Source organism: Haliotis cracherodii, unplaced genomic scaffold (assembly GCF_022045235.1).
Source record: "Haliotis cracherodii isolate W230 unplaced genomic scaffold, xgHalCrac1.p SCAF_8, whole genome shotgun sequence".
Taxonomy (NCBI): Eukaryota; Metazoa; Mollusca; class Gastropoda; order Lepetellida; family Haliotidae; genus Haliotis; species Haliotis cracherodii.
Genome location: NW_027266341.1, coordinates 14,207,657 through 14,223,057, shown reverse-complemented (window position 1 = coordinate 14,223,057; position 15,401 = coordinate 14,207,657). Strand labels below are relative to the sequence as shown.

The window sequence follows — 15,401 nt, the reverse complement described above, 5'->3', positions numbered from 1 at the left end:
GGGTTGTTGGGTTGAGGTTGTTGGTACAAGGGGTGGGGTTGTTGGTACAAGGGGTGGGGTTGTTGGTACAAAGGGTGGGGTTGTTGGTACAAGGGGTGGGGTTGTTGGTACAAGGGGTGGGGTTGTTGGTACAAAGGGTGGGGTTGTTAGGGTGGGGTTGTTGGTACAAGGGGTGGGGTTGTTGGTACAAAGGGTGGGGTTGTTGGTACAAGGGGTGGGGTTGTTGGTACAAGGGGTGGGGTTGTTGGTACAAAGGGTGGGGTTGTTAGGGTGGGGTTGTTGGTACAAGGGATATGGGTTGCTGGTACATAGGGTAGGGGAATGTTGGTACATAGGGTGGTGGTTCTTGGGGTGGGGTTGTTGGTTCATGTAGGAGTTGTAGGTACATGGTGTGGGGGTTGTTGGTACATAGGGTGGGGGAGTTGGTACATGGGATGGGGGGTTCTGGTACATAGGGTAGGGGAATGTTGGTACAAGGGTGGTGGTTATTGGTACGTAGAGTGGTGGTTATTGGTACATAGGGTGGTGGTTCTTGGGGTGGGGTTGTTGGTTCATGTGAAATGTAGGTACATGGTGTGGGGGTTGTCAGTACATAGGGTGGGGGTTGTTGGTACAAGGGGTAGGGTTGTTGATACATTATGTGGGGGTTGTTGTACATGGGGTGGGGGTTGTCAGTACATGGGGTGGGGTTGTTGATACCAGGGGTAGGGTTGTTGGTACAAGGGGTGGGGGTTGTTGATACATTGTGTGGGGGTTGTTGTACATAGGGTGGGGGTTGTCAGTACAAGGGGGGGGGGGGTGTTGTTGAAACAAGGGGTAGGGTTGTTGATACAAGGGGTAGGGTTGTTGGTACAAGGGGTAGGGTTGTTGGTACATTGTGTGGGGGTTGTTGTACATGGGGTGAGGTTGTTGATACATTATGTGGGTGTTGTTGATACATTATGTGGATGTTTTTGTGCATAGGGTTGGGGTTGTCAGTACATAGGGTGGGGGTTGTTGCTACAAGGGGTGGGATTGTTGATACATTGTGGGAGGGTTGTTGTACATGGGGTGGTGGTGGTTGTACAATGGGTGGGGTTGTTCATACATTGTGTGGGGGTTGTTGTGCATATGGTTGGGGTTGTCAGTACATAGGGTGGGGGGTGTTAATACAAGGGGTGGGGTTGTTGATACGTTATGTGGGTGTTGTTGATACATTATGTAGGTGATGTTGTGCATAGGGTGGGGGTTGTCAGTACATAGGTTGGGGGTTGTTGGTACAAGGGGTGGGGTTGTTGATACATTATGTGGGGGTTGTTGATACGTTATGTGGGGGTTGTTGATACATTATGTGGGAGTTGTTGATACATTATGTTAAGCTACACATAGCTTAAAACCTCGCATAATCACTCATTGTACCTGAGAACATAACTAAAACATGACGGAGGGTAATGTTTTCGAACAGAAAATATGGAGATGCGAGAATACACATGTTAACCGATCATATCTCCACATAGAGAAATACTTGAAGCGATCGTTCCCTGGAGGTTTCATTCGATTTGAATATGGTATTTGAATAACTGACAAACACAAAGTTAAATGTTAAAGAATTTATGAATGAATATAAATGAGTTGGTTTTTCTAATCTTACCCACGAGGGAAATAAAACCTAAATCCATTGATCCACATGTATTATTGATCTGTTACATATATTATGGATCTATTGCATGTATAATTGATCTATTACATGTAATATCGATCTATTACAGGTATTATTCATCTATTACAGTTGTCATCTTTTTCCGGAATTATTCATATATTTCAGGTATTATTGATCTATTACAGGTATTATTGATCTATTTCAGGTATTATTGATCTAGTTCAGGTATTATTAATATATTTCAGGTATTATTGATCTATTACAGGTATTATTGATCTATTTCAGGTATTATTGATCTAGTTCGGGTATTATTGATATCTTTCAGGTATTATTGATCTATTACAGGTTTTTGATCTATTTCAGGTATTATTGATCTATTTCAGGTATTTGTTTTATCTTGTTCAGGCATTATTGATCTAGTTCAGGTGTTATTGATCTATTACAGTTGTCATCTATCTATTTCAGGAATTATTAACATATTTCAGGTAGTATTGATCTATTACAGATATTATTGAAATATTACAGGTATTATTGATTCGTCTGTTGAAACCAACATCTTCGACCTCGTGGACGCGCCGGAGGGGTTCCAAATGACCCACCACAACCTCACCAACTACAGACACTACACCTACAAGAACATCAAGAAAGGTGAAATAAGTTATGTGTGAATGAATGTAGATTTACGCCGCTGTCAACAATACAGTATTACAGCTATATGACGGTGGTCTGTTTATAATCGAATCCGGACCCAAAGTTTAAAAAGCAATTTGTTCCGTTGTCGCGTTGACGCATTGTCGCAGCTTTAGTAAGACACGTTTCCCCTGTTTTTTGTAAGGGCGACAACGCGAAAATGTTCCTTTTAGGATTCCATACCATTCCCATGCTCGTGTGTTTCACCGATGGTGTAACAAGATGGTGTATCCAAAATCCTATCTCGGGTAATTTTACTGCCTACAAAATACCACTACCTTTGGTCCTGACCCCCCGAATCCCACCTTTGGTTCCCCCTATGAGTAAACGTCTGATGACTGGGACAGTTCGGGCTTCCTTTCCCAAATAAGCTGACACGTGGGAAGTGTACAGAAAATAGCATTCACAGCGGGGGTAAATATACTTCCCTCACTCAAGACTATGTTGATAAGTTTGGCAGGTAATGAAGTGTGACCCCTGTTTTCCGTACTACCTTAAACCCAGTCAGACTTATAATCTGGAATGTTAGACAATAAAGTGCAACAATGAAGTTGTCGATGCGATTATCATGAACTGTAACGCTGTGACAATGGCGGATGGGCAAATAGTGAGTGAGTGAGTTGGGTTTAGCTCCGCTTTTAACAGTTTTCCTGTTATATCGCGGCGTGGCAGCTTAATCTGGGAGGGAAGCCCGAATTAATGCAGGTCTCAGACGTTTACCACTTATGGTGCTGACAAACCTAGAAACATAATCGGGGCGAATCGGTATTCGAACCCACAATCATAGGTTTCTGGCGTACCCAAGGGACGCAACTCTGCACAGCGAATCGCGGCGCCTTTGACGACTGGGCCACCCATGCCCCTGGATGAGCAAATAAGTGAAAATCGGTGGGGAGAATGTAGAGAAGACCCACTCTTCTTGGCGCTGCTTGTAGCGATCTATATGATAATTTAACCTAATACTCGGCACGAATTTGCAAAATACTGTCATCCTGAAATTAATTGTGAAACCTGTTTTCCCTGGTGTGGGGTGACCTTGGTCATATGTGACGTGCTTTCCTCACGTCGAGTGATACCGGCAGGTCAGGGCTTGATACGGGCAGGGCAGGGTAAGGCGTGATACCGTCAGGGCAAGGCAGGGTGTGATACCGGCAGGGCAGGGCAGGGCATGATACCGGCAGGGCAGGGCTTGATACAGGCAGGGCATGATACCGGCAGGGCAGGGCTTGATACGGGCAGGGCAGAGTAAGGCGTGATACCGGCAGGGCAGGGCAGGGCTTGATACAGGCAGGGCAGGGCATGATACCGGCAGGGCAGGGCAAGGCAGGGCGTGATACCGACAGGGCAGGGCAGGGCAGGGCATGATACCGGCAGGGCAGGGCTTGATACAGGCAGGGCAGGGCAGGGCATGATACCGGCAGGGCAGGGCTTGATACAGGCTGGGCATGATACAGGCAGGGCATGATACCGGCAGGGCAGGGCTTGATACGGGCAGGGCAGGGTAAGGCGTGATACCGGCAGGGCAGGGCAGGGCTTGATACAGGCAGGGCAGGGCAGGGCAGGGCAGGGCAGGGCAGGGCATGATACCGGCAGGGCAGGGCTTGATACAGGCAGGGCAGGGCAGGGCTTGATACAGGCAGGGCAGGGCAGGGCATGATACCGACAGGGCAGGGCATGATACCGGCAGGGCAGGGCTTGATACAGGCAGGGCAGGGCAGGGCAGGGCAGGGCGTGATACAGGCAGGGCATGATACCGGCAGGGCAGGGCATGATACCGGCAGGGCAGGGCTTGATACAGGCAGGGCTTGATACAGGCAGGGCATGATACCGGCAGGGCAGGGCTTGATACGGGCAGGGCAGGGCAGGGCTTGATACAGGCAGGGCAGGGCAGGGCATGATACCGGCAGGGCAAGGCAGGGCAAGGCAGGGTGTGATGCAGGCAGGGCAGGGAAGGGGGCATGATACCGTCAGGGCAAAGCGCGATACCGGCATGGCAGGGCGTTATACCGTTATTTTAGTTATCTCACAGAGACTCGTGAGACTATGTATATATGAATTACTCCATGTCAATACATTTGTGACACCGAGATACATGTACTGTTACACATCTTAGGCTACAGCAATATATGACTTTGTCTGGTCAATGACATATCTCAAACTATACTACTCAAAAGAAGTTAAGGAACACCCGATTTTTTTCTTATGAAAGGCCAAGGCAGACCAACTACAGTCATATGAAAACCTCGTGTGCTCTGGAACATATTGTGTGTCGTATATGATGGTATATAATATTATGAGTAAATCAGCATAACACACTTTTCGTCTATGAATCACTCAGCAGTTAATAAATAGTGAACCATTCAGCTTTTAAATTATTCGTCAAACCCCCATACCTCTCGGGTATATGTTTTGTATATTGACCCTGAGTAAGGTAAGACAGCGGTAGCATCGCGGAATCTCATACTGTGGCTACAGAAGGGAACATGAAGCCACATAGAACAGCATTTCGTATTTAATAGTGAAAAGGGGGCACGTGTGGTGCGGTCACCAAAGGCAATGCAGAGTTGCGTCCCTTCTAAGCACCCATGATCGCGGGTTCGAATCCCAGATTCGCCGTGATATGTGATTTTTTTTATAAGCACCATGCACATGCTCGTAGGTTTCACCAAATTTATAAATCTCTAAGACCTGACAACGTTAGGCTTTCTCTCAAATTAAGCTGACACAACGTGATTTAACTGAAATACTTAAATAAGACAATAAACCCAAATCACTCAAACCGTAATATAATTACGTATATCAATCCATCAATTAAGGATTACTCTTATTACTTGAGTTTACACCGTTAAACGCATCTTATGAATGATTAGATGTAAATTACACTTATGTATCTTTTCGTCATTGAAGCTCACCAAGAACTGCTGGACACGTCCGTGGACGCTATCATGGGCGACTACAACAGCGTGTACGTCGCCGTGACGAAACAATTGAAGATCAACTACTACGTCATGTCCTTGACCCCCGAGGACCAGGCAGACACCAAGTTCATGTACCAGTTCTTCCACGACGCCAGGGTCTTCTCAAGGGCCGTGCTCGACCTCGCCGACTACTACGCCTTTGACAAGATCACCGTCATTCACGACTCATACGAAGGTAGGGCGTCAATTTGTATATTTATAAAAAATCCTATTGTACGTTGTCCTCATTGAATATTTGTTTTTTTATTTGTGAACATGATTAGGTGAATAGATTAATCATGAATACATTGCATAGGCTTGAGGAATAATCAATACATTATTGTTATTGTTACACTATGTTGATTTATTGAACTATTTTATTGATATATTGAGTGTGAATATATTGGAAATAATGAACAAATTAAGAACAGAGGTTGAGAAGACACGATCCCCGAGCGATATACATGACAGAATATTTTGTTTACGTTATCTAATGAAAACATGGAACTTTTTTAAGGACAACAACTTCTTATGTTACGTGTAATGAAGTTTCGGAGCTAGTCCTTGCTAGTCAAAAAGCGTTATGCGTTTATCTTCTTAAAACTTCCAAATACCTATTAAGACTTCACACGTTATCTTATACATGTGCGTAGATGTTGCGGAAGTTGCTCCGGGACTACATCAGTAGTGATGATGTATATCTTGCATGCATACTGCATGTTTTGGAGTGAAACTTTCTTAACACCCTACAGCATTTTTTTTCAGCCATGTAGATCGGCACACCAACATGTACGAGTTTCACAGCACCACCTATTAAGAAGTTTTTTCAAAAGACTTCATACGCATTGAATTTTGCAGAAACAGGGATCGAAGATGTAATTCAAAATGAACATATCGTTTCAAAAAAGTTAGTATAAGCGCTATTTTCTGGTCCATCACTTGATTGTCTGGTTTGTTGTTCCCCCGGTTTGAAAATCCGTTTTCCGTTTCCGGAGCAGAACTCCAAAGCCGTTGAATATTTCTTGATGAAACTTGCTATACAGATCGGCCATAGTGATGAACTTGTGCCGTTTGATGATTTGATATTTTATTTATGTAATTATGTTATCATGACGACATGATGGACGTAACTGAAGATGAGGGTAGTGCTCATTTCGGGAGCAGATCTCCAAAACCGTTGACTATTTCTAGAAGAAACTTGCTATACATATCGGTCTAGTGGTGAACTGGTGCCTTTTGATGATTTGGGATATTGAAAAATAATGATCAGCATTATTTTTTCTTCACTGAACTGAAGGTATCCAATGGCAACGTGGGGTGTAAGTAGCCATATGGCATCCCCTGATGAGTCTGTTCACAGGCCGTCGCTGTATGGCATGAGTACTCCTGTGCGGCGCCAAGCAACAATCACTTACTTTTTAATGCAAATTGTGTGTGTGTCGGGTGCTGGTCCATGCTTACCCTTTTCGCGAACACCTGGTCACTGATTTTCAGTGATCCATTCATATAATTTGGACCAGGGTTATTCCTTTCACGCCCAGTGGAACCTATTTCGGTTATACTATAGTAGTAATTTGGACTGATTATTTTTTTAATTTTGATTTCTTTATTTCCAACTGTCGGTGCAGGTGCGGTAATTCTGGAGAGGGTTATGAGGAAGTGGGAGGTGGAAGTTCGGTCGTTCAGGGTGACGGACCCAACATCGGCTGAGTCTGACTTGGAGCTGCGACAGGAGCTGAAGAAGATGAGAGACTCGTACACCTTCACCTTCATCGTCATCTGTTCCAAGAACAATACGGACAGAGTTCTACGCCAGGTGAGAACAATACGGACAGAGAATGCTACGCCAGGTGAGAACAATACGGACAGAGAATGCTACTCCAGGTGAGAACAATACGGGCAGAGAATGCTACGCCAGGTGAGAATATTACGGACAGAGAATGCTACGCCAGGTGAGAATATTACGGACAGAGAGCTACTTCAGGTCAGGACAATACGGACAGAGAGCTACTTCAGGTCAGAATAATGCGGACAGAGAGCTACTTCAGGTCAGAATAATACGGACAGAGAGCTACGCCAGGTAAGAATATTACGGACAGAGAGCTACTTCAGGTCAGAACAATACAGATAGAGAGTTACTTCAGGTCAGAACAATACGGACAGAGAGCTACTTCAGGTCAGAATAATACGGACAGAGAACTGCTTCAGGTCAGAACAATACAGATAGAGAGCTACTTCAGGTCAGAACAATACCGACAGAGAGCTACTTCAGGTCAGAACAATACAGATATAGAGCTATTTTATTTAATGCGGACAGAGAACTGCTTCAGGTCAGAATAATACGGACAGAGAGCTACGCCAGGTAAGAATATTACGGACAGAGAGCTACTTCAGGTCAGAACAATACAGATAGAGAGTTACTTCAGGTCAGAACAATACGGACAGAGAGCTACTTCAGATCAGAATAATACGGACAGAGAACTGCTTCAGGTCAGAACAATACAGATATAGAGCTATTTTATTCAGGTCGTTGAAATAGTGCTCGTTGGTTTCACTAGTGGGATACGTCTTTCTCTGGCGATAGATATGACATATATCTTACCTTACATGTAAATTACATGATATTTATTGATCAGTGATGTTTGGGTAAATTTCAAATTTCCTAGCACTGTTTGATATTCCATCATTGTGGCCGAGTAACTAATATAACAGATCCGGGTGTTCCTTAACATCTTTTGAGTAGCATATGCTATTAAAAGGGCTCTCACACTTTGTCGAGTATTGACCCGACCTGACTCGGGGGTTCTCGTATGGAGCTCGTAGCGAGGTCGTACTAAACTCGGGGTAACTCGGGATAACTCGTACTGATCTACGAGAGTTTTGGAACTGCTCAAAACACTCGGGCCGCCAGCCAACTCCTAACAAACGCGTAACAAACTCGTAACACACTCGCCCTACTCGTAGCACCCTCGTAACGACCTCGTGATGCTCGTACAGAACTCGTATGAAGATCGTCTGCAAAATTCATTGTCGAGTTGACCGAGTCTAATACGAGCTGTACGAGCCTCCATATTAAATCATGTGACAAATTACCGCCGAATCATTTAGCAGCTCGTAGCCACCTCGTAGCAAAGTCGTAGCAAAGTCGTAGCAAAGTCGTACCGAACTCGTACAGCTCGTTTCGAGATCGTTATGCTCGTATGAAACTCTTAATAGACTCCCATGAGACTTCTTTTGGACTCCTTTTGGACTCCTTTTGGACTCCCATTGGACTCCTATGGGCCTCGTAACACACTCGTTGTGTACTCGTATGCTACTTGTATATATGTAGTATCTTCCCGAGTCCTAACCGAGTTAGGCTTGGCAGAGCTCGACAACCACCTCGGCAAAGTGTGAGAGCTGCTTAATACGGCAATAGTAACTATTATACGGCGATCATTCAATACATAATGTATTAATGAAATTCACCTACATGCACATAAGCCATACACAAACGTTATGTTGCATCAATGCTCGACAATATCGCACTACAAAAACGGATTACAACAGTGTCAATACAAACATGATTTAAAGCACAGCATTGTCACTGATGAGAAATTCGTATACACTTACATGAAGGGACTGCATGAGCCACAACAAAATATATTTCTGTTCAGTAAAGATCGGCTTTTATTATTCTGCTATCTGGAGAACTCCGAGTGTTCACCTGTATGATTCCCGTTATGATAGCTCTCCTTGAACCACGTGTTGTTCGTAATGTAGATCACTGACTGGAGGCTGTCGCGGTATAGCCGTACTGTTGCTGTTTGTTTGTTTGTTTGTTTGTTGTTGTTGTTTAACGCCGCACCCGGCATTATTAAATAATTACAAACGTGATCAAGAGTTTCTATGTGGAAAGTTGTCGCCGAAACAATGCAAACTTAAGGTCCAAACCACAGCTATGATACCCGTGTTAAATACATCACCATCGAATAACTATTCCCTGTGTTGTACAAACCATTTCCCACTTGGTTTTGGTTTTTGGTTTGTTGTTTAACACCGCACTCAGCAATATTCCAGCTATATGACGGCGGTCTGTAAATAATCTATTCTGGACCATACAGCCTAGTGATTGATATCATGAGCATCGATCTACGCGATTGGGATACGATGACATGCATCAACCAGTCAGCGAGCCTGACCACCCGATCCCGTTAGTCGCCTCTTACGACAAGCATAGTCGCCTTTTAAGGCAAGCATGGGTTGCTGAAGACATATTCTAACAAGGATCTGCACGGGGAGTGATGCTACTGACTGAAGGCTGTCGTGATATAACAGTAATATTGCTGACTAGATGACGTCGTGACATATTGCTGTGTTATATTGTAATAATCACGATTATTATTATATTACAACAGATCGTAATCGAGACGAATTTGCGATTCGAACCTGTTCTGCGGATCCTGGCGTGGCTAAGGAACAGAACGTTAATCAAGAGACAACAACTTTAATTTGACAGCTCTTTGGTTGATATTTCAAACGTATTAAATATGTTCATATTAGAAAGTATTTTCTGATACTCGTGACTATAATGCGGTTGCTTATTACATGTTCGCATTTCAACATTTATTCATAGGAGATGTCATGTTATATTTCAGGGGCTGACGCTGAGCATGTTTTCCTCACCGAACAAATGGCTGCTTGTGAACATGGTACGTATGGGCTGACTAGTGTTATAGGATATAAGTCTGATATATGATCAAAACTGAGATGTGTCATAGGTTAAAGATCGCCTCCGTGGGCTAGTGGATAGAGCGTCTGCTCAGAGAGTGAATCCCCTGGTCGCGTCATACGAAAGACGTTAAATGATGGTACTTGTTGTTACCCTGCTTGACACTCAGCATTAAAGAAATAAAACGAGGACTGGAGTCAGTATAAAGTGTCCAAGTAGGGTATTCATGTTATAACTGCTGCATGGTATCTCCGTGGGCTAGCACGTTAATACAACAATCTTGAACGCGACGTTAAACCCCATTTCAACTCATCTCAACTTCATAGGTCGCTAATAATAGGTTGTCAATATGGTAAATAATTGAAACTAATCTCAGATTTTATTAGATTAAATTGCAAGAAACTGTTTACCACGCTAAAACGGTTTCCTTTGAAAACCTAAAGCTATTTACCACATACAGAGCTAAGAGCATATAGACACTACGTGTGGATTCCGGGTTAGAATGGTCCCTAGCAACCTATGGTGGTCGTCAGGTGACGTCGTGGTTATATTTTCAATCACTGGACTGACTGGTCCAGACTAAATTATGTGCATGCCTCCTTCAATAGCTGGAATATTGCTGCGGCGGGAAACAACAAACACACGTCCTATGTGACTGAGCGAGTTCAAATTATCGGCATTTATTTCTGCCATATAGCGACGAGAGCGAGTTGATATCTACACAAGTAAGTCATGAACACAAAGTTATATTTATAAACAAATTTGTCAAACATATTTTGGCATAACGATATTATGTATACAGTTTAAAACAAACATCATATGTAACACCTAGTTTTATATCGTCGTCAGCAGAGTGTTTCGGAAAGAAACAGATGTTTCGCGTGTATTTCGCGTGCAATTTTGTAATACAAGTATGCCTATTTATGACTTAAGGCTTAATTTTATAAGGTCTCAATTTTGACATGTTTATTAGCTAGATTCCAGTCTCATGGTAAGCTGATATACACTGTAAATGACGTCATTTTTGAAAAACCACTAATGTCAAGAAAGCACGAAGAACTTGAAATAAATTGAAAAATGAGACAGGTGATACTGGTATTATTATATCAAACGCGCCTAAGGGATATTGTATTCGTATCCCCTAGACAATAAAAGTAATTGATCCGCACTTAATGCCAGGGGAGTTGTGTTTTTGCTTTGTAAAACGTCAGAGAATCACCCGTTTCGAATATCCCTCGAAACAGATTCCATTGGGCATAAAAGGCAAATTAGCGATAAAACCATCACCAACCATCCACCCGTACACCCACTCACCCACCAACACACTCTCTCACCCATTCACTCACCCAAACACTCCCTAAGAAACTCACCAACAAGCCCACTCATCTGTCCAATGAACCCACCAACCCGCCTTCTCACTCATCCATCCTTCCACTCACTCACTCACTCACTCACTCACTCACTCACTCACTCACTCATCCAACCTTCCACTCACTCGCACACCCTTCCACTCACTCACTCACTCACTCACTCACTCACTCCAAACACCCACCCACTCACCCACCCACTCACACACTCACTCACTCATTGACTGCAGGGGTTGGAGGAGTACGACATGGCGGACTTCGTAGACTCCAAGGCCAACCTGACCATCCTGCGGATGATGATGGACATGAACTCCAGTGCCTGCAGCCTGGGGATGGACAACATCAACCTGAGGAGGGCCATACTGAATGACGGCATCCAGTACTGCTACAGCTACTGGGAAGTGTTCCAGAACAGTTCCGGTGGCGTCAGGAAAAGAATCAATGAGGTAAGGTATCCTTCCGTCAGTAGACAGGTGTTGCTTCCCTGACTCTGTGCTTGGTGGGTACAGAGAGAAAAGAAGGTCCATGGTTTGTTGATGAGACAGTTCGGGGTTTAGGAAGTATTAAAAAGGTCTACTCTTTACCAAGTTAAATTTTGATAAGAGGCACCCATTTTCGTCATATGGCAATCTCATTAAAATCAGATCTTCGTGCCGCTACACAAAGAGCTGTGCCAAACCGAAAGGCTCGTTTTGCTAATTGGGGATTGAGAAAAAAGATACTTATTAAGAGAGTGAGTGAGTATGGTTTTACGCCGCTTTTAGCAATATTCAAGCAATATCACTGCGGGGGACACCAGAAATGGGCTTAACACATTGTACCCATGTCGGGAATCGAACCCGGGTCTTCGGCGCGACGAGCGAAGGCTTTAACCACGAGGCTTTTCAAGAGAAGTAGTCCATGAGCTTTCATGGCTTTCGAATCCCATTTAATCACGTTTACTAACCAAACACATTGCAGCACACACTCCTATTCGTTTTATAACATGGTATAACCGATGTACTGCTCAAGTGGGTGTTTAACCACTCAGTACCATCAAATCTATTTCAGCGACGAGTCCACGGCTGTACTGGATACTTGGAATTCAATGGGCGAGGGAGACGGTCAGAGAAATATCTTCAATTAATGACCTTACAAGCCTTTAAAACTAACCAGGTGATTCTCTTTTAATAAACAGACCAGTTTTATTTCACGGTGTATACTATCATATTCACAAATATATTTACCTTTTTTTTACTTACATAGTTTTCTAGACATTGTGTAGCTTAGAATAGCATAAGTTCCCTAAGTGTATTAGTAATACATATATTATTACTTTCAAAACGTTGTAGAACAGAGACTATTTTTGTACGTTGCTATGTTTTAGTTGTATTTGAAGTGTTTGTAGATTTAGTTTTACTCATCGTCTTTGTTTTATTTGTAATTACATTTCTGATTTTTAAAATCCTTAAGCATTTCTTTTTAAAATTTTATCACAAAAGGACACTGGTATTGAAGAATGTATGGTGTATATATGTTCTACAGCGGTCAGAGATTCTGGCAAGTGACTGCTTCTAACATTCAAGTAAAACAGAGTCGACTTATGAAGTTCAACTTCTTTATATTTTCAAAACGACCTTTTGGTAAGGATGCTAGTACCTCTATCAAGCGTGTGATCCCGAACTGGGTAGACATGGTAATATTGCTTGCTCGATAAAGATACAACTGTACCGACCCGCTGAAGATCCGGGTTACAATTGATCTTCAGCATCCTATAAGATGCAACTAATCGGATCGGGTTGTCAGACTAGGTGACCATGATGTCAATCACTGGGTTGTCTGGTCCAGACTCGACTACTCGAGCTGCAATATCGCTGAGTGCGGCGTTAAACAACCATGCAAATCTCTACCTGAAGGTCGCTTTGAATGAATAGAGAGGTTGACATCCATAGGTCAACTGTGTTTTCGTTGATACTTAAGTTTCTATAAATGCCACTTAAAGATATAATATTCAAGTGTTTTGCTAAAGGACCCGCAGGAGGGACATTTTTATGATACCCACCTTTACGAAACTAAGGACGGCAGAGAGAGGAAAATCACATTTGATCCACAAGGGGTAACTAGAGCTCCGATGTAATCTGCTTGTCATCATATGTAAGCTTTGTCCTCCACTGGTGTGGACGCGGCCAGTAGAAGTGTTTGCTATAGTTTATAGAACGCCCTGAAGCCTCATATCACGAAGAATGGACCCACTTTACCCTCAGTCAGACCCTTCTTGCTGTTGTATACCTTGACTTGTATCAAGTACGGCAGATTCATGTACAAAGTGATTCTTTTGATTGTTTTAATTTTATGAAGCTAAACTTTTGAATCCTCTTCAGCAAAAAAAACAAATATATATTTGGTTAAAATTTCAAAGAAATGTATCATATTGATGAATCACTCTCTTTGATACTTTATGATATTGTATATCATTATTCCGCTAACGAATTGTATTCAAATAAAAAGACAAAATCAATAAGATACAACAGGTGTATTAAATTTATGTTATTAATATAATTTTGCGTATGCCTACACAAAAAGAGGTTGTTGTTTTATAAAACCGGGAAATTTGAACATACTACAATGTATTGTAAACACGAGTAATTGCCACCCCGAGGCTCGCATTTCGGTATATCTAAACTAACCCCTGGATACATTCACGTGGTTCTCGCGATCTCAAATGACCCGCCCTTGATGTTCATGAAATTTTTACCGACCAATCAAACGGCGAGAAAAAAGGAAACGGATAAGGGAAGCGGACATGAAGACATCCTATCCAATAAAAATATATTTGAGGGCTTTTTTTGTGTGTCAGTCAGTTTTTCATTGTTGAATTTCTTGCAAACTCTATATTAATCAATGGGAATGGCCGCCATGTTGTTGATATCACCAACCCAACTTTGAGGCTGGTTTGTAAGTCGCATTCTGATTGGTCCGCTAGTAAATCAAATTGGCTAATGAAAATCAAGAGCGGGTAATTTGAGACAGCGAGAATCACGGGAAAGGATCCAGGGGTTAGTGTAGGTGTACCGCAATGCTAGCCCTGGAGATGTGGAGTATGGAGTGATTCCTTACCGCTCTATTTCTTCTATTGTTTGTTTTTCTGTCTCTGTTAACCCTTCTCATTCTCCTCCTGGACGTCATCTGTAACGTACCTCTTTCGAGGATAAGGCATATAGCATTAAGATAATAGCATTATGCATGTACACGAATAGAGCGGATGTGTTAGTTCTCACCAAGATATGCAGTATTGACATATTATAACACCCCATACTCGTTATGTGCATGGTGTTGAGTCGTGTATAACACATTCATACCTGCATAGTATTATATTTTAGTATGTTTAGACTAGATACATTATCAAATATGTGTATAAATAAAAGCAATGATGAATAAGAGCAACCAAACTAATACGCTGCCAGATATGCTCTTATACATTATTTTCTGTAATATTAACTGACATCATTTTATTAAAATGCTCAGTGACTATATTTCTCTGTGAGTAATTATCCTGATGTGCTTTGTACACTTGCACCTATAACAATAATCGTGGTTAAGACATGAGTGTGGTGAAAGTTTTCTCTTACTGTTTATCTTAGAGGTATCGTAGTTGTAGTGTAGATGCACTATACGCTTTCTGTCGACGGACTATTTTATATATATGAATGAATATGCATAATTCTTACGTTATCGGAAATTTCCATTACGACATGATTGGTGTGTATACTTATGCCAATGTCTTGACTTCTTCACCCAAGATCATGCATAACTTGCATGTCCTGTAGACCCTTAGGTGAATGTCAGTAGAAGACTGCTTATACATTGGCTGCCATCTACCACAGTTGCATTACCTTCTTGCACCGGCTCTGACTGTGTGTGTGCGTGGCGTGCGTGCGTGCGTGTGTGTGCATGCGAGCGCTTGTGAATGTCAGCGTTTGTGTAAGTGTGTGTTAGGTGGTGTGTTTGGCTTTCACTGTGAGTGTGATACACACACACATATGTGTATGTGTATATGT

General features: G+C 42.7%; 1 protein-coding gene across 2 annotated transcripts in view; it reads left to right on the top strand.

Annotated features, from left to right (window-relative positions):
- Positions 1-15,401, top strand: part of LOC139449950 (glutamate receptor ionotropic, kainate 2-like) — a 35,657-nt gene that overhangs the window by 10,819 nt on the left and 9,437 nt on the right. Inside the window, exons 2-8 of one of the 2 annotated variants that reach the window (XM_071231564.1) lie at positions 2,165-2,287; positions 5,237-5,482; positions 6,915-7,102; positions 9,924-9,977; positions 11,595-11,810; positions 12,415-12,519; positions 13,373-13,459. In XM_071231564.1, the coding sequence (XP_071087665.1) occupies positions 2,165-2,287; positions 5,237-5,482; positions 6,915-7,102; positions 9,924-9,977; positions 11,595-11,810; positions 12,415-12,519; positions 13,373-13,459 (1,019 nt within the window). The remainder of the gene's footprint in view (positions 1-2,164; positions 2,288-5,236; positions 5,483-6,914; positions 7,103-9,923; positions 9,978-11,594; positions 11,811-12,414; positions 12,520-13,372; positions 13,460-15,401) is intronic. The other variant, XM_071231565.1, reaches the window with a different exon arrangement.